Here is an 18236-nt window from a genome sequence, read left to right as displayed (position 1 = left end):
ATGACTGTGGTCAATGAATAATTCAAAACAGAAACATAGATGTCTTCAATTTGCACTGAGGTGGTACGGTATCATTGCACATGTAAGAAACACCTAGTCAGTCATCCAGTAAGACCGATTTGATAACCCATTGAGCCACAAACCAGAAATATTTCTCAAATGTCACCACCCAGATTTATGAAGCTGTATCAGCGCTCATATCAAATTATGCTGAGGTGTTATTTTGAGGTTCACGTCCCAGTCCCACTTTCAACAACACTATTGTTAAAGTGAGATGGTGTGCTACCATCTAGTGCACATTTGGTGTAAATGCATTTATTGACCCAAATTAAATTAAGCTCCACATTAAATTAATAGCCAAGACTTAAAAAAAAAAAAAACATTTATTCACTGAGCACCAGTCAATGAGTACATAGTTTCTCTGAATCACTGTAACAGCCATTCAAATATCTAGTTCTCAATCATAGATTTGTTGAAAGTACATCTACAGTAAGTCAATTAGTGGAATACCATACAAAAACAACTATTTCATGGTGATAGCGCAGGGCAGATTGAACAGCATATATATATATATATATATATATACATTGTTCAATTTAATTTTCAATGTGAACCTATGTGCTGCCACATTTTAAGATTATGTGCTGTTACAGTATAAATAAAATACGAAACATAGAATTCAACTTAAATACTAAGACAAAGTCGCTCGCAACAGAAAAACCCTTAATTTTCACAGACAAAAAGCCTTCATGGATATGGAAACCCCAAACTATTCAAATAAACTCAGTGCATCTAAATGACTTCAAGGCTTGAGGGAGCAACACATGGTTCCCTTGTCTGAATAGATCCTGGCATTTCATTATTCTTTTTTTATCACGGAAAACAGAAAAGACCAGTCGTCCTAATTTCATCATATTGTTTGTTTTGGGGTCTGATACAGTAAACCACAAAAGGTTAGAATGGTTGCTGTCTCTATGCAAACTACTCTACTAGGCACTTAAGAATAAGACTCAAATGAGTAAACCAACAAAAATAAACCGTGTTAAAGGCTACTCCTGCAGAAACAATGTGGGTTAGTCGGTTGGTTGCTGATCACCAGTTCTTTGGCATTCCTTCAGTCAAATTGAAACACAAGGAATTGGAGTGATGCAGTGCTTTTGACAGGAAGTAATTTACATTATATTTACACCTTAAAGAAACAGTAAACATACATTAGTGACCAGTGCAATGTAGTGATGCTGTGTTGATGAGAGTTTAATATTGAGAGGTGAATGAACAGAGGGAGTTTCATCTGTGGTCAGTATGAAGCTGCTCTGTCTTTTTGTGGTAGAGAGGTGAGTGCTGTGGTGTGTGATAGCGCCTCATGTTGTCCAGCACATAGCTGCTCTATGTTAATAGGAGACGTGTGTGTTTGTGAGGGAGTGTATACTAGATGTATGTGTGTTAAGGTTAATTAGACCTCCTGTGGTCAATGTAGCTGTTCTCGATACACAGCACTATGAAATGGTTGGAGCAGCTGCGGGTGTGTTGGCCCAGAAGTCTGCCTGTCTGGAGGAGCGAAGCCTGGCCCGTCACCGCCATGTCACCCGCCCGCCACGCCTCACAGTAGTTAGTGGTCATACGGATGCCCACCGTACTGGAGCCATGCCACACCAGCTTCTGAGGCCTGCATTCACAGAAAACACACACCGAGAGTTACACACAGACCTATGCCATTTTACATTTACAGACACTCCTATCCAGAGTGACTTGCATCAATGTTCACCTAAATATCCCAATCTGTGATTGTTCTCTGTATGTGTTTTAAGGGGTCAGCCAAAGCTGGTCACTCACCAAGTAGGGTCCGTCATGACGTTCCGTCCTTCAAAGGAGTAGATGGGGATGGATGGGTCAAACACGCCTCCGTTCCCAGAGAAGATGTTCATCCAGCTGCTATAGATCACCTCTCCCTGTGGAAAAGATGTGGTTAAAGCCACATTTACAGTCACAGACTTCCTGTAGTTCAGAAAGGAAACACCACGTAGAAATATATTTAACTATTTATTAAAGAATGAATCATGCAAATCTTGGTAATATAGGCTCTGCTCCTTCAGGGTAGCTCACTGTCCAAGCAAAGTATCAATATATAAAATGACCTACAAGCAGGGATGGCTATACCAATTCCCTAGCAGGAAAACAGAATCTAACATGTGGAGGCTGGGGTGGTGGGAGCAAATGAAGCATATGCATACTAGTAGCAAGCGGCAGCAGGATGTGTGAGCAGAACCGGTCAGATAAAATAGACCGCCAAATAAGGTAAATGTGATTGTTACTAGCATCTAATTGGTGCAATCTAATTGGTGCAATCTCAGCTGACGCATCAGCTAGCCGGTTTTCGGGTTCCCTTTCTGAACTGGCTTCGCTTTATTTTCAACAACCGCATCATAACCAACAAAAACTCAGGACCTATCAGTCCATTATTTATGTTTTAGTTGTCATAAGAGACAACAACTGTACCTTGAGGTTGATGACGGGCATGTTGTAGCGGTCTCCCTTCTTGACGATGGTGGCCAGGTCCTGGAGGTGTGAGGACAAGAATGCTCTGTAGGTGGCAGTGAGACCCATGGCTCGGGCCTGCTGGTAGCACTGGAAGTCTGCTCCCCGGATGCCACGCATGTCCCCAGAGAACGGAGCATTCAGGGCCACCAGGTGCAGCTGTGGGGGGCAAAAGTCAATGGAAGTAACCATTGACAACACAGCTCAAGCTAGTCCATGGTGACTGTGCAACTGAGAGGTATAAATGTGCAACTGAGAGGTATAAATTCCACCTTACCGCTGGTACTGAGTGTACTGTATGAGGTAGGACATTATAGCTGGGCACGTAGCTAGTTCCAACTAGTTCCTAAAAAAACAAGCGCAGATTGACACTGAATAATGAAATCATAAATTAAACATTCATAACAAACTGAAGAGAGCAGATATAATGTGCAGTGTAACCACAGTACCTGGCTGTGTGGCCTGTGGGGTCTGGTGCGATCTCCTGGTCTGCTCAGGGCCTGGGACACTGCAGAGGATGGGCTCTCTGCTGGGATGAGGATGAGCTCACCAAGCTGGGGAGACAGGACACACCTCACTGAATAAGCACAGGCCATATCACATTTTATATGATTATTTTTTGCCACATTTAGCCATATCAAAGGCTCTAATTAACTGGAGACATCACTGTGGGACTGTAAAGGCATGCAGTACCTGAACCTTGCGCCAGCCATCTCTAGTTCTAACGTAGAGTTCTCCCTTGTCTGAGACATATGCCATCGAGCCCTCTGCAGCACGGTGGCTCTCCCTCATCAAACTGTTGGTGTTCCTGTATGTGGACACCTGGTGCGAGAAGAGAGGAAGTTCACACCGAATCCTCTGGACATAGACAACGCTGCTCAAGCCAATCCATGGTGACAATGTGAGAACTAGTGCACACGCAAACCCACAAGTCGGTAAACACATACACACATTTCTTTATGTTGACTTGGTGAGTATATAACGAAGTACCCTACTGGTTGCCTTACCGGGTTTTCATAGCCAGTAATCCCAGGAGGACCGGGAGGCCCAGGTGGGCCGGGAATACTCACAGCTGAAAAATAGAACAGTCATACAAAGGTATTGCAGTGTACTGTAGGTCGACTAAACATACATTTGTGCTTTTCAAATGCATACATATGGAACTTGACAGCAATGCTAAGTTTAAGATGTTGTATTTTAGCGAGCACACCATGCACAGTTACCTGAACCATAGACAGGGGGGGGTCCAGGGGGTCCGGCAGGGCCAGGGGGCCCCCGAGAGCCTGGTCGTCCAATGCCAAGAGCCCCTGGTTCACCAGGAGCTCCAGGATGACCAACGGTGCCAATGACGGACTCACCTTTTGGCCCCTACATAAGCATGTACAAAATGTACATTTGACAGTGTCTCTGACCATTACTCAAATGTCTAAGTAATAGGTGTATCATGTATTTACATTGACTATAGTTTGTAAAATGTATACTGTACTTTGTTGAGTATTTTGAGCCTGGAATTACTCACCACAAGGCCTGATCTCCCAGGAAGACCTGGAGGGCCAGGCAACCCAGGTTCACCCTGGTCTCCTTTCATTCCTTCATAGCCCGTGTCTCCCTTTTCTCCCTGAGGAACAAACAGTTTGGTTGAATCAGGCTGTTAATATATTATCACATGCATAAGTTTTACATAACATACATTTCCACTACTTATACAGTGAGTTTTGAACTGGTAAATGTTCTTTAAAGAAGTTAAAGTAAAATACTCACTACAAAGCCTTCTGGTAGAATATCATCTGATGAGGGAGAACACACATCTTATATGTCATCTTGTATGTCGGTTGCAAACACGTCTGAGGACGCTCATGGAAACAGTTTCGGTTCTAATCAAGTGCGATTATTGCCAACAAACAAGTTAAATTGAGGAGAAACTGCACCCCTGGCTGCACATGCATACCTGGTTCTCCAGGCATTCCAGGAAGTCCAGCCTCTCCCTTTTCCCCTTTAGCACCTCCGTTTCTTCTCCTGCCACCTTCACAGAAATACAGTACAGGTGTATGAGACCACTGAGCTCATCTGTATGTATATGTTGAAAATATTTGTCCATAGACTAGTGATCATACGGTTATGATGATCATCCTGTATGCTCAGATTCATTTTCACAAGAGTATAATGTATGTCTTGCGCACAATGGAATATCTGATGACTTACCTTGTGACAACCCTTTGCTGCCATTAACCTACAAGTCAAAATGGTATGGTTATTGTGGAAGGATTTCACAAACTACATGGTTAAAATATGAAGTTATACCCACAACCAGATCCACCACCAAATAATCAACAATAAAACAGCTTTACATCATATACACAACAGGTATAGTTGTTTTGTTTCAGTCAAGATGGCCATTCAAAAATGTCTGAAAATCAAAAGACATGTTATAGGAGAGAGAATTGTAATTACATCCAAACATCCATGCCAGCCTAATTGGCATCCAAACATCCATGCCAGCCTAATTGGCATCCAAACATCCATGCCAGCCTAATTGGCATCCAAACATCCATGCCAGCCTTGCACACAAAAGTTAACCATAGAATGAGGACAAGAGGTAGTAAGGAACTCGGTTTAATGTTCTTATTTTGGTTGGTCACCTTGAATCACAGGAGTTAGCCTTAACATTTTAGCACTGTAAAGCTAAAAACAACAGATAAAACCACATGCAACAGCAACATGCCGGGGGTAGAGACCTTCCACCCCGCCAAACCAGGGCTCAGAGTTAAAGGAACAGGAACACTCAAGGGGCATTTTTACACCGTCAGCATAAAGCAGGCACAAAATTGTTTTGTTTTTTCTTCATAGATTTTAAAATTGATGTATTGAAGTCAACATGGCTAGTTAGTGTGGTTGAGATATATAAATATATGTAAAGTGACTATGATGTCACATGACCTTCTGACCTGCGGAGAAGCAGGAGCCAGCTTTATGCTATCGTGAGGACCACCACAAACCCAGGAAACACGGAGGGAGACAGCACGGCTGCAGACAGGAGGGGAGGGAAGGGAGGGGCTGCCTGTTAGGGGTAAGAGCCCACGGACTTACATGCGCCGCCACACCCAAAGAGCCTTAAAGGGGCTCAAACACAAACTTACTGGTGTTTTGCAGAACGGTCTGGGACGGACCGGAAAAACTGTCTTTAAGATTCAGAGGAAAATTATGACATCAGCATTGATATTGACATCATTGACGACATCTGGATATCCAATGAAAGCGAGTTCTTCATGTGTTGACATTAGATCATTACTGGAGACAAACTACCATTTTGTTGTTCTGTTTTGTTTGTCTCCAATGTGTCCTGTTGCTTCTATATGAACATTGCTACTAAATCAAAGGACCAATCTCTTCCATAGCGCATACTAATTATAGTAGAGAAACAGCAATGACATCAATGTGTACTTATACAGCAATGACATCAATGTGTACTTATACAGCAATGACATCAATGAGTACTTATACAGCAATGACATCAATGAGTACTTATACAGCAATGACATCAATGAGTACTTATACAGCAATGACATCAATGAGTACTTATACAGCAATGACATCAATGAGTACTTATACAGCAATGACATCAATGTGTACTTATACAGCAATGACATCAATGAGTACTTATACAGCAATGACATCAATGTGTACTTATACAGCAATGACATCAATGAGTACTTATACAGCAATGACATCAATGTGTACTTATACAGCAATGACATCAATGAGTACTTATACAGCAATGAATGACATCAATGACATCAATGAGTACTTATACAGCAATGACATCAATGAGTACTTATACAGGCATACTGTACTTACTCCGTTGAGCCCTGTTACTGGTCCTGGGGGTCCGGGAGGGCCAGGAGGACCAGGAAGTCCCTACAAACACAATCACAGTCAATGACACCTCACTTTTCTGTCACTTAGTTAGTTGATTTTACTGTAATCGCATAAAATCATGTTTCATGATGGCGATTCTTACTGGTTGACCAATGGCATCTCCCTGGTCTCCCTTCTTCCCTGCCATTCCAGGTCGCCCCTGTGGAGGTAAGAAGGCCAACACTTAAACAGGGAAAGTTACAGTGACTCATCTTTTACTCAACCAAATTAAAACAGCAGAGGGTTGACAAAAAGCACTGACCGGTCGACCAGGGAACCCGTATTCTCCCTTTTGTCCAGTTGGTCCAATTGGTCCCTGAAAAATAACATGCTTTTCTATCATTTCACGTTCACCCACTACTAGACAGTAGATGTTTACAGTTGTTACAGATACCAATATACCAATATGTATAACAAATACAAGTGTACATTTCTATAGAGCATTATTTTATGCTTTTACAAGGCATCATTGACTTACCATGACACCATAAGCTCCAGGGAAGCCACGCTCACCCTGTGAAAAGCACACCGACATGGTCAGAGCACCTATTCATCAGAAAACCACTACCATACAGTGACCTTTAACCCTAGAGGTAGAGAGAGGAGTCACCTTGATTCCTTTTGGTCCCCGAGGCCCCCTGACACTTGTCAACACAGTTCCATCGGCAGCGATAGTGACACCAGCTTCCCCTTTCGCACCCTATGAGGAGGAAAGACATAGTAGACACAGACATGATCATCAGGTCTTGGTTAGGTTGTTAAAGTCCTATCTGATGTAAGATCCATGAAGTAGTACTTATCTGGCATGGAGGGACAGTAAACATTAACAGAGCTTCTGATCCTTACCTTCATTCCTGGCGGACCTTGAAAACCAGGAAGCCCACTGTCACCCTTTGGTCCTCTTGGGCCCTGGGCAAAGACCACAATAATAATTATGGACAGAGAAGATGAGCATATTAGAGCATATTTACTTATAGTGGGTGAGTCAAAATGTTATATTCAGAACTACAGACTCTTATCATTATGATAAGGAACCTACCCAATTCCTTCCCATGGCAGCAAAGACTAAATTAAATCAGCATGGTATTTACAGTAGTACATAAATATACAATCCACCCTGAATGTTATATATGGGGTTGGGTCGTTCCACTAATTCGGTGCCCTTTGAGAAGTGTACCTTGGTCAAATAATTTTTTTGATTTCACCTAATTTGAACATTCTGTCATAAAGACCACATGTCTAACTTCATAAAAAACATGTTTTCCCATCTTAAGAGGTTAATAAAAAATTAAGTAACGGGGTTGACCCTTGACGATTTCTTCTTAAATCAGCCATAAATCGCGTTGTGACAGGGGGAATGGAAGCTTGTTGTGTGCAGCAGGGATTGACAATTGAATGCAAGCTTCACCCCAAAAATCGAATTGTTAAATAATTTCTGGCCTGTCTATCTATGGGTAACAGGGTTGACATGTTATGCTCGACCTACTCAGTTTTCCACCACAAAAACACCAGAAAATTGCCAAAAATAGTAGAACCAGCTCACCTGCTTTTACTCTATGATTTGAATATTAGATGTTCAATGTTTCTTTTGAAAAAAAAAAAAAAAAGTTTCACCATATTACGAGTTCAGTTCAAGTAACAGCTTTGACCTTGAGGGACAGACGTATTGTAAATTAATCACTTGTCACATCAAATAAATAATAATCATCAGAAATGACTTTGTCAAAGCAACAAAATAACTAGGGTTTTACAATGCGGGTGAAACTTGGAGACATTTTGGGATTAAGTGGGTTATAATCTTCCTAGAAGTGACACAGGGTTGATGGAGAGACATGTCAAAATGCTGAATATTGGCACTTCAGCAAGACTTTATTCATATAAAAAAAAAATATTTATTGAATTCTCCATGTGGTCTCTATTAAACAGCACAGACTTTTAAAATGCAATATTAGTGCACAATTTCTACTTAAAATATCAAAGAAAGGGCACTCTTTTCGTGGAACAACCCAGTAATCGCATATTAAGTATGGAGTTACTCTTACAGGGAATCCTGCTCTGCCAGGCTCGCCTTCAGGGCCCTGTGACATGCAACAAAACACACACAGGCAGGTAGCAGGACTGGGTCAGCATAGCTGTCAATCACATGCAATAATAAAGTAGCATGCAGCATCTTTGCAGAATATACTAGCATGATAGCATCCATCTCACAAAATACAGCAGAAACATTTCCAAGGATGTAATGTAAGAACAAGCTTTTAAAACTGATAACATCATAGTTAAGTGTATGTGTATGCATTATGTAAGTAGGCAAAGCGTATGCATTGTATAAGTAGCCTGTATTATGGATCAAGTATGCATTATGGTTGTTTGGGTGGTTAGGTTGACCCTTAGCTGAGTATCTCTAGTAAATAGGCATGGCAATTGAAAACACGCCATTCTGGCTTCACACATGACAGATGTGAATGAATAATTAGCATCATTGCCCATGCATGAAATAGCAATAAATGCAAACTGCCCTGAGGCATATTGATATGTGCCATGCTCCAGCATCCAGACTATTTAATGTAAAGCATAATGGATATTGACATTTAAATATAATGGGCTAGTTTCAGAAATACATCAAATTAACATTGTGCTACTCACCATTGGGCCAGGGGGCCCACGTATCTCAGTGATGTTAAACATGCTCTCTGTATTGTTCAGGAGGAGCTGAGGATAAACATATGACATATTGATTACAGTAGCAAATCTAATGTAGCTATACTAGCTGTAAGCTTTACATACTGTACAAACTATGAATATATGAAAACCATGTGGATGGTGACAGACAACTCAAGTTACTTCCTGTTAGGAATGCTCATAACGTTTAATAACCCTTAATAAACCACAACAGCTCTATTCCTGTTCAATGTGTGTGTGTGTTATTTGTGAAACAGCACTCAGACAGGGGATGAGAGGTGTGTGGGGTGGACGTACATCCTGCAGATTGATGATTGGTCCTGGAGGGCCGGGAGGACCAGGAGGACCAGGTACATTGTGTCCATCAGGACCACACTCCCCCTGTAAGACAGAGCACACAGGAGAGTTAGGACAAAGAACCCCCATGAACTCAACAAGCCATTTGAATGACACAACCAAAGATGGTCTATAATGTTGTAACAGGCTTTGATACAACCACAAGTATTATATGATGAACATGTGATGAACAGAAGAACAGCCCACATCAGGGTTAGTTTGGAGTCGTTCTGATTTCTAACACTAACATACCTTTGGTCCTGGATCACCTTTGTCTCCTTTCAATCCCTGCAGAGACAAGCACACACACAACACAGTTAACAATAGTAGCCAGGTAGTAGTTGAGGTTTAGCTAGCTACAAACTTTAAATTCAAGGTTACTGCAGATGATGCTATACTTTCTGGTTCAATACTGACCCTGGCGCCTGGTAACCCAGCTAGCCCTTGGAGTCCCTCAGGTCCAGAAGCACCAGGCTCACCCTGAAAAGAGACAGAACAAAGGTGAAGACACATCCACCAATGTCCACTAATAATATTGTAGAAGGTGGTGTAAGAGAGATGCAACCAACCTTCACTGACAACCCAGGAGCCCCATCCTTCCCATCTTCACCCTGTAGAAAACAGACAGGATATACAACTGATCAGATTTCCATGTGAACCTAGTTTTTTCCACAGCCTAGTTATTTTCCTTGGTTGTAATCCTACCTTTGGTCCCGCAGGGCCAGGGAGACCAGGAGGTCCCTACAGAAGAGAGTAGATAACAACAGTTATTCCCATGGATCTCAAGGTGAAATACAATGTAAAAGGACTTCAAAACTACAGGAGACACACACATATACCAATCTCAATCACCTGAGGGCCTTTGAGTTCTGTGCCAAGGACCATGTCATTCTTCCCAGACCCCTCCACATCCTGCAAGCACCAACACACAACATTATTGCATTCAGAATCAATAGAGACAAAACAAGACAACAGTATGATGGGAAACTGACTCAACAGTAAAATCAACAAAGCAGCACCTCGACAAAAAATCTTCCTCCTGGGGGTCCGGGGGGGCCAGGCAGCCCCCGAGGGCCAGGGTCGCCCGTCTTCCCCTCTGGTCCCCTCGGTCCTGTAGCTCCTGCCAGCCCTGGGTCACCTGATACACCCTGCGAGGAAGAACAGACCCATTTAACTGACTATGAAGAACAAAGTATAGTTTTGACTTAAAATGACAACACCTAAAATAGATGCTTCTGCATGTCAACAGAATGATTAGGAACAAAGCTCTCATTGTTTGATTTATGCATTTTATAATTGATAACTGAGTTGTCAGAAGGTTAAAATACCATTGGTCCGTTTGGTCCAGGTAGTCCTTGTTCACCCTATGTGAGGAAAATAGATAGGTTTGAGTAAGCATTTGCAATGGACATGGTAATATGGGATCTAGCCAGCTAATTTCCCTTGTAAAATACAAACAATAGCCTCCTGAGTTACTATCATCTTACCTTCAGACCTGTAGGCCCTGTTAGCCCAGCATCCCCATCCAAACCAGTAGGACCCTGAAATCAACAGCAGAGAGATGTGATGTCACGTCGCTCTCTGAATCTCCTGCACATAAAGGTCACACAAGTGACTAGTCAACCATGACCAAGACTGTCTTGCTTTTCTTAGTGTCATAGTAGCTACCATATGTACCATTGCAAAGATAACTTCCAAGTTATTTAAAAAGTTTCTCATAATTATTCATGATGAGATTATTTTTTCAACTACTTTAATCCAACAGAATTAGTTACTTTTCCTCATAAAATATGATATTCTACTTTCTCAATAGGTTTAAGAAAATGTTTAATAAATCTTAGCCAGCCGGTGCCACCATTTTCCCTTTGCCATTCCTGAAGGAACAACATGGCTCATCGACTGTAAAAAAATAAAAGTGCAAGCTCCATCAATGCAGTTAGTGAAAGCACGCACGCAACAGACTTATATAAAAAGGAAGGTTCTCTCCAATGTAGCTGGACCATGTTTGATGTATGAAACACATACTGTAGCTCAAGCTCAATGTCCATCAAGGCAGTTAAAGTCAAACCTGGGTTGTTTCTCATTTAATGAGAGGATGGGGGATGAGCATAGAACCCTGATGGTTTCATAGATGGGTAAACAACTATAAGCAAAAGCCAATAAGCACACACACACACACACACACACACACACACACACACACACACACACACACACACACACACACACACACACACACACACACACACACAGTAAGTTAAATGGGCCAGGCTGTTAGAAAACATGGTTGGAGAGTACAGTCTTCCTTTTCAAGCCTACTGGTTCAGTAACGGAACCAGGGCAATACCTCGCCAGGACCGAACAACCCTGAGCCAAACTCAGAGCCAAACGCAGAGCCCGAGCCAGAACCACTAAACCAATCCTCAATCACCTGAAACAATAAAGGCCAGGGACAGCCAGGTCAATAACAACAGAGAGTAGAGAGGAAACCACTGTCAGCTACAATGCATGCATACACATATACACTATAAAATAACATTTACAATACAAAACAAAAGTGGGAACATCAACAGTTGGTAACCGGTGGAAACGGGGAACCATCCATAATGGATCTTAATAAGGATAACATGGGACAGAGAGATCTCACCGGTGGTCCAGGTTTGCCAACAAGGCCGTCTCTGCCAGGTGGCCCTGGAGAACCTGGTTGTCCAGGGAATAAGCCCTCGGAGTCTTCGAAGAAACGGGTGGGACCAGGCGGGCCAGGTTGACCTGGAGGGCCGGGAGGACCAGGGGAACCCTAGGAGAGAGAGGAGACCTCACTGTAAAATCATCACATCACTATAGTGGAGTGGTCTCAACTCTATGTGAACAGATGAAACACCCCTACCTGCTGGATATGGGATGCCATAGCACACATTTAACACAGAGAGGTGAATATGCTTAGCCTCTTACTACCAGCCTGATATCGCAAGTTTATATAAATATGTGATTCCATGTAGTGAAACATATTTATGAGAGCTTGCGAGATCAGGCTGGTAATACGAGGCTCAAATACTCATCCTAGAGACGTTTTATTAGAGAGAAAAAACATAACAGATTGTGGAAGGACCACCAGAGGGCAGGCTGAGCTCACTGATAGTAGCCCAACAAGGCATGTGAGACAAGGTAACCAGAAGCAATTAAGCACAGCTGACAGTACTAATGACATATTCTCTTCCCCCTATAAGAGGGAGGAGGGAACCAACAGGAAAGGGGAAGAAGATAAACTATCTAGAATAGCTACCAAGAGAGGGGAGCTATCCAAGAAGAGCCATTAAGACGTTGACAAATCTGTGATTGTTGTTATAATTGAAAGATAATCGTTTCCTGTGTCATCTAAAGAAGAATGTGTATGGTGTTCCTTGGGAGACTCTCATTGATTGTGTTTGAGTGTTTGTATTGATAGAGAACTGTGTTCAATCAAGAAAACCTACTCCTGACTCGTTTATTCCACCTTTCCGCTTTAGACTGACACCAAATGACTTGGTCCGCTCACAAGATAGACTGACAGCAGAATGACAGATTAGAAGAATGTTCTTACTCTGATAAATTCTGTATCATCAAGGTCCCCAAAGCCAGAGCCGAGTGCATCCTCTCCATACTGCAATTCAAAGGAAAACAGGCAATTAAACACAAATCCCCATTTGATCCCCAGTTCAATCCAATGTTTCCAGGATGTTACACTGACACCCACCGGTACACTGTGAGATTTGAGTGGTCCGGGAGGGCCTGGAGGCCCCGGTAAGCCTACTCCTGTGTCCCCCTGTACAGAAGAGAACACATGGTAAGACTAACTGCCTATCTCATACAGAAAAATACATATATATATATATATATATTTTTTTTTTTACTTGTAATTATTGTACCTTTTCTCCTTTGACTCCAACCTCTCCTGCCACCCCTGGGAATCCATGAGGTCCTCTTTGTCCCTGTGGGGATTAACATAGGTCATATTTAAAGACATACAGTATATTTCTATAATAACATAACAAAACCATTTGACACAAGACCAGATGTACTCACTGGGTCTCCATCTTCACCCTTGCTTCCCTGAAATGAGAACAGTCCTTAGATGTATCTGTTCAATCTTATCAAGTGAAGATAATAGGAAACATAATCAAACATGTACTAGTATCACAGAGTAATGGGAGATTATAATGAGGTAAAGCTTACAGGCTGTCCGTCCTTCCCTGGCACCCCAGGGGCCCCTGAAGGCCCCCGAGGGCCCCTTGGTCCTGGCTGGCCGTGTCCAGACCTATCCTCAGAGGGAGTGGAAGGGCCAGGGGGGCCACGGGGGCCAGCAGGACCCATAGGCCCAGGCTCTCCTTGCTCTCCTTTCTGTCCGTAGCTAAGAGGCCTGCCCTGAGGATCAGCAGGAGAACATTGTGTAAAATCTATTAAATACTGAATAACTTAAGCATTTAAAGCAGATCAGTGTTTGAGGCACATTACGTGTAATCTTAGCTATTACTTACATCCCCTGACCTCTCCCCTGGCTCCTCTGTTTGGTGGGATCCTGAGAGGAAAAAGCAACACCAATAGGATTCACCAATGAGGCTTCAATTAATGCTAACCGTTGAGGGATATTTGAGGGCGGCAGGTAGCCTAGTGGTTAGAGCGTTGGACTAGTAACTGAAAGGTTGCAAGATCGAATCCTGAGCTGACAAGGTAATAATCTGTTGTTCTGCCACAGTTAACCCACTGTTCCTAGGCTGTCATGGAAAATATGAATTTGTTCTTAACTGACTTTTCTAGATAAATAAAGGTAACATTTAAAAAAAGCTAGATTAGCCAATGAGAGAGAAATAAGATTGATCAATGCAAAGGGAAATCTAATAATTTACATAGTCACCTGGTGAGTTAAATCAAGCTTGCCAATCAAGTTATTTGAAAGTGCCCTGTAATGCCATGACATGATTGGTTAAGATCAGAGTATGGTGAACCTGCCTTCCCCACCTTCGAGCAGCATCTCCTGATGGGCTTGGTTTGTGGGGGTCAGGTGAACAGTGTACTCATCTAGCTCCAACTCCGGAGACTCTGTGGGTGGAGCTCGCACTGGCACGCTTAGCATGTCCTCTGGCTGGAGGGAAAGACAATCAGGGAGGGAAGCAGGAATGAACAGTAAGTAAACTGATAAAACAATGTCCAATTTATTTGAAATATTGAGGAGTAACATGAAATATCTAGCTAATTAAAACATCTGGACAAGATTCAAATAAGAATAGACAGCTTATGTAATATTTATTTGTAGTAGTAATTGGGGTCAGGGCAGATTGTGCATTTTATTTAGGGGCAGAGTGAGATGACAAGTACAGTGTGTTACACGGCTAGTGATAGGAGGATGAAAGTGAATGTAGCATACACACAGACAGAATCTGGGGCAATCCAGCAAAGGAAGAGAAACGGAGAACAACAAAGGGGTGTTCACTAGGTACATAAACCACCACTGCTACCCATAGCCATAACACACATGAAAGGCCAGTGTAGAGACTTATCTCTGGGTAGAGATGGAGGTACTGAATCTTCCTACTTGAACTTGAATATATCCCCCAGTGTTCACTCTTACATACTTGTGTTTTGTACCAGGACAAATTTCAACTGATGAAACAGAAAAGCTGTTCTGCTACATGTAAGAGACGTCCAATGAAGTCTGTCAGGGAGAGTTGCTCAGACAACAATGTGACTTGTGCCCAAGCCAATCTTAGCTGTGCGGACGTTCCTTGTCTCACCAACGCTCACCCAGCGTCCGCTGACATTCTGTTTCCCCGAACACATTCCTCTCTTACACCCCGTGCTCACACCTCCCACTTTTACTCACCCGTGCTGTTTCCTTTTGTCGTTCCATGATCTTCATCAACTTGTCATCTGTTTCACGGTCATGCAACGTGTCATCCCCACTCCCATCCCCAGAAGCCTGGAATACAGGAGGCATTACCACACATCTCTATTCAAAGAAGCAGGTATATCTCACTGGTCACCTCACCCCCCCCCCCCAAAGCCAATTCCTACTTTGGCTTCCTTTTCTTCCAGTTCTCTGCTGCCAATGACTGGAACGAACTGCAAAAATCACTGAAGCTGCAGACCCATTTCTCCCTCACTAGCTTTAAGCACCAGCTGTCAGAGCAGCTCACAGATCACTTCACCTGTACATAGCCCATCTGTAAACAGCCCATCCAACTACCTCATTCCCATACTGTTGTTTATTTATTTATCTTGCTCCTTTGCACCCCAGTATCTCTACTTGCACATGTATATTCTGCACATCTACCATTCCAGTGTCTAATTGTAATTATTTTGCCACCATGGCCTATTTATTGCCTTTACCTCCCTTATCTTACATAATTTGCACACACTGTATATAGATTTTTATTTTTGTCTACTGTATTATTGACTATGTTTGTCTATTCCATGTGTAACTCTGTGTTGTTGTATGTGTCGAACTGCTGTGCTTTTTTTGGGCCAGGTCGCAGTTTTAAATGAGAACTTGTTCTCAACTAGCTTACCTGGTTAAATAAAGGTGAAATAAATTAAAAATTAAAAAGATATTGACACCAGTGACCTAGAAGTAGCATTTCTCTCACTACCCACTAGAGGAAACTAACTCATTCCATCATTTAGGCACAGAAGGCCAGAGTAGTGGCAGCTTTGTACAGGCAAATGTTGTTACATAGTGAGTGATATGAGTGAGAGCCAGTGAAGCAATCAACCAGAAACAGTACTTTATATTTTAAACACAAGAGGGAGCCACCAGTATGCTCTATTGAGAGTCAAGTCATGTATAAATTAGTCTTGAGTGCCAGAAGCTTAACACGTATTAAAGAATTTGTGCTGGCAAGGCCTTTAGAATATCAGGAGCTCAAGGCTATGGATGAATACATATCTATGGAACAGGCTGTGGTGTAGACACTCACATAGGGATCATCCTCTTCACACTGCTCCTCTGCAGCCCTGGGGTCCGGCTTGATCACCAGCTGCTGGATAGAGCCCTGTACAGAGAGAAAGAGAGCTGTGATAATGCTTTGGTGATGTATAATAGGGAGTTATTGTGCTGATATAGCTAATTGAATTGGCTAAATTGAGACGAGAGAGAGAAGCAAAAAGAGTCACACAGCAGGAACGTTTATTCTGAAGGCTTTCCTATACAGGTAGAAAATGCTTACATTTAGAGGCAAGAGGCCCTTTCTACAAGCAACACATGGTTACACACATTTTAATCTGTGACCAGTATTTGACAGGGACGGGCCGGGCACACACGCATTAACTGTCATTGTCACAAGCATTCCTTCCACGTTATTAACCTAAAGAGTGTAATGTGCAACACAATGACGTCATTGGAGGACATTATAGAGAACACCAGTGATCATGAAAGAGTGTGGCAACAAAAACATTGGCTAAGGCCCATGGACTAGAAGCCGACAGGATGAGTAGATTAACATCACGTACAGTAGCAGATTATGATCAGTAAAATACAGAGTACAGAACACAGCAAACTGCTGACTGAAACACATTTACTGTGAAATCATAAAATCATACCATAGGAGATAGAGAGAAACAGAGGCAGAACACAAGTCCAAAGACAGACAGACAGACAGAGGGAGCGAGTGAAACTAATGAAGGCTGCATCAGAACAAAACCCAGAGCTTTGTCCAGGCTGGTTTTGAAGGGTGAGAGCCATCTCTTGGCAAGGCATTTGGCCCATCAGTATTGTATCTCCCAGCAAGACAGTCCACTGTGTTCTGTTGGATGTGGGATCTCTTTCCCCCTTATTCTCCCCCTTTCACTCACCCCTCTACCAATCTCCCTCCTCCTCTCTCTGCCTCTCTCCTCTTCCATCTCCCTCCCTCCCCCTTCCCCCACCTCCTCTCACCCCCCTCCACCTCTCTGCTTCCACTCCTCTCCTCGTCCCTCTCTCTCCCCCTTATTTCCCCCTCTCCTCCCTCCCTCTCTGGCCCCTCTGCTCTGACTGACTGACAGTGTCTTTACCCCTCCTGGACCTCTCAGGCCCCTGGCCGGCACCAAAGTGCCTCACAACAACAAAAGGAAAAGCTACCCACTTTGCTGCCATCGCCATGGAAACTACTTTCCCAAACACACACCACTACCACCACTCTTAAAGCACAGCCGCATGCTAATAAAGAACATTGCAGGACGGTTCATTTGGAGAATAAAGTCCCATTCACATTCACTCCATCATCAGTGTTTGTTGGACCATATTGAAGTGGCCAGGCTTTAAGGGAACTTTTGCTCTTATAGGGCTTGAAGTATGATATTAATATTTTCATTGACTATATTGAAACAGCCGTACAGTTGTCTCCATAAGATAATCTAGATGAAATATCTCAATGGTCTCACTCTCTGTAACGCCACTGGAAGATGTCAATGTGGGGGTAGAAGGGGAAGACACTGTTTAATGGATCACTAGTCACTTTAATAATGCCACTTTAATCATGTTTACATATCTTAAATGACTCATCTCATATGTATATACTGTATTTTATACCATCTATTGCATCTTGCCTATGACGCTCTGCCATCGCTCTTCCATATATTTATATGTATATATTCTTATTCCATCCCTTTACTTATATTTGTGTGTATTAGCTAGTTGTTGTAGAATTGTTAGATATTGCTGCACTGTCTGCTAAATGACTTAAATGTAAATGTAAACTAGAAGCACAAGCATTTCCCTACACTTGCAATAACACCTGCTAAGCATGTGTATATAACCAATA

General features: G+C 42.6%; 1 protein-coding gene across 6 annotated transcripts in view; it reads right to left on the bottom strand.

Annotated features, from left to right (window-relative positions):
• Positions 1-364: 364 nt before the first annotated feature.
• The window catches only part of col15a1b (collagen, type XV, alpha 1b), a 53184-nt gene continuing 35312 nt past the window's right edge, over positions 365-18236 (bottom strand). For 2 of the 6 annotated variants that reach the window (XM_035799895.2, XM_035799890.2), the window contains 41 exons: positions 16416-16490; positions 15323-15418; positions 14452-14584; positions 13980-14020; positions 13678-13866; positions 13528-13554; positions 13371-13433; positions 13199-13267; positions 13046-13105; positions 12113-12262; positions 11813-11896; positions 10953-11006; positions 10794-10829; positions 10485-10613; positions 10318-10377; positions 10171-10206; positions 10035-10076; positions 9883-9945; positions 9718-9753; positions 9427-9510; positions 9094-9159; positions 8493-8528; positions 7297-7359; positions 7061-7150; positions 6929-6964; positions 6713-6766; positions 6554-6610; positions 6391-6450; positions 5673-5714; positions 4738-4765; positions 4484-4558; positions 4297-4322; positions 4055-4153; positions 3759-3903; positions 3543-3607; positions 3229-3357; positions 2985-3089; positions 2813-2881; positions 2497-2694; positions 1834-1949; positions 365-1666 (listed from right to left, as the gene is read on the bottom strand). In XM_035799895.2, coding sequence (XP_035655788.1) covers positions 1450-1666; positions 1834-1949; positions 2497-2694; positions 2813-2881; positions 2985-3089; positions 3229-3357; positions 3543-3607; positions 3759-3903; positions 4055-4153; positions 4297-4322; positions 4484-4558; positions 4738-4765; positions 5673-5714; positions 6391-6450; positions 6554-6610; positions 6713-6766; positions 6929-6964; positions 7061-7150; positions 7297-7359; positions 8493-8528; positions 9094-9159; positions 9427-9510; positions 9718-9753; positions 9883-9945; positions 10035-10076; positions 10171-10206; positions 10318-10377; positions 10485-10613; positions 10794-10829; positions 10953-11006; positions 11813-11896; positions 12113-12262; positions 13046-13105; positions 13199-13267; positions 13371-13433; positions 13528-13554; positions 13678-13866; positions 13980-14020; positions 14452-14584; positions 15323-15418; positions 16416-16490 — 3303 coding nt within the window. In that variant the 3' untranslated portion in view covers positions 365-1449. The remainder of the gene's footprint in view (positions 1667-1833; positions 1950-2496; positions 2695-2812; positions 2882-2984; positions 3090-3228; positions 3358-3542; positions 3608-3758; positions 3904-4054; positions 4154-4296; positions 4323-4483; positions 4559-4737; positions 4766-5672; positions 5715-6390; positions 6451-6553; positions 6611-6712; positions 6767-6928; positions 6965-7060; positions 7151-7296; positions 7360-8492; positions 8529-9093; positions 9160-9426; positions 9511-9717; positions 9754-9882; positions 9946-10034; positions 10077-10170; positions 10207-10317; positions 10378-10484; positions 10614-10793; positions 10830-10952; positions 11007-11812; positions 11897-12112; positions 12263-13045; positions 13106-13198; positions 13268-13370; positions 13434-13527; positions 13555-13677; positions 13867-13979; positions 14021-14451; positions 14585-15322; positions 15419-16415; positions 16491-18236) is intronic. The other 4 variants (XM_035799891.2, XM_035799892.2, XM_035799893.2 and 1 more) reach the window with 4 other exon arrangements.

This window comes from Oncorhynchus keta, chromosome 23, assembly GCF_023373465.1.
Source record: "Oncorhynchus keta strain PuntledgeMale-10-30-2019 chromosome 23, Oket_V2, whole genome shotgun sequence".
Classification (NCBI taxonomy): domain Eukaryota; kingdom Metazoa; phylum Chordata; class Actinopteri; order Salmoniformes; family Salmonidae; genus Oncorhynchus; species Oncorhynchus keta.
This window is presented reverse-complemented; position numbering and strand designations above follow the sequence as displayed.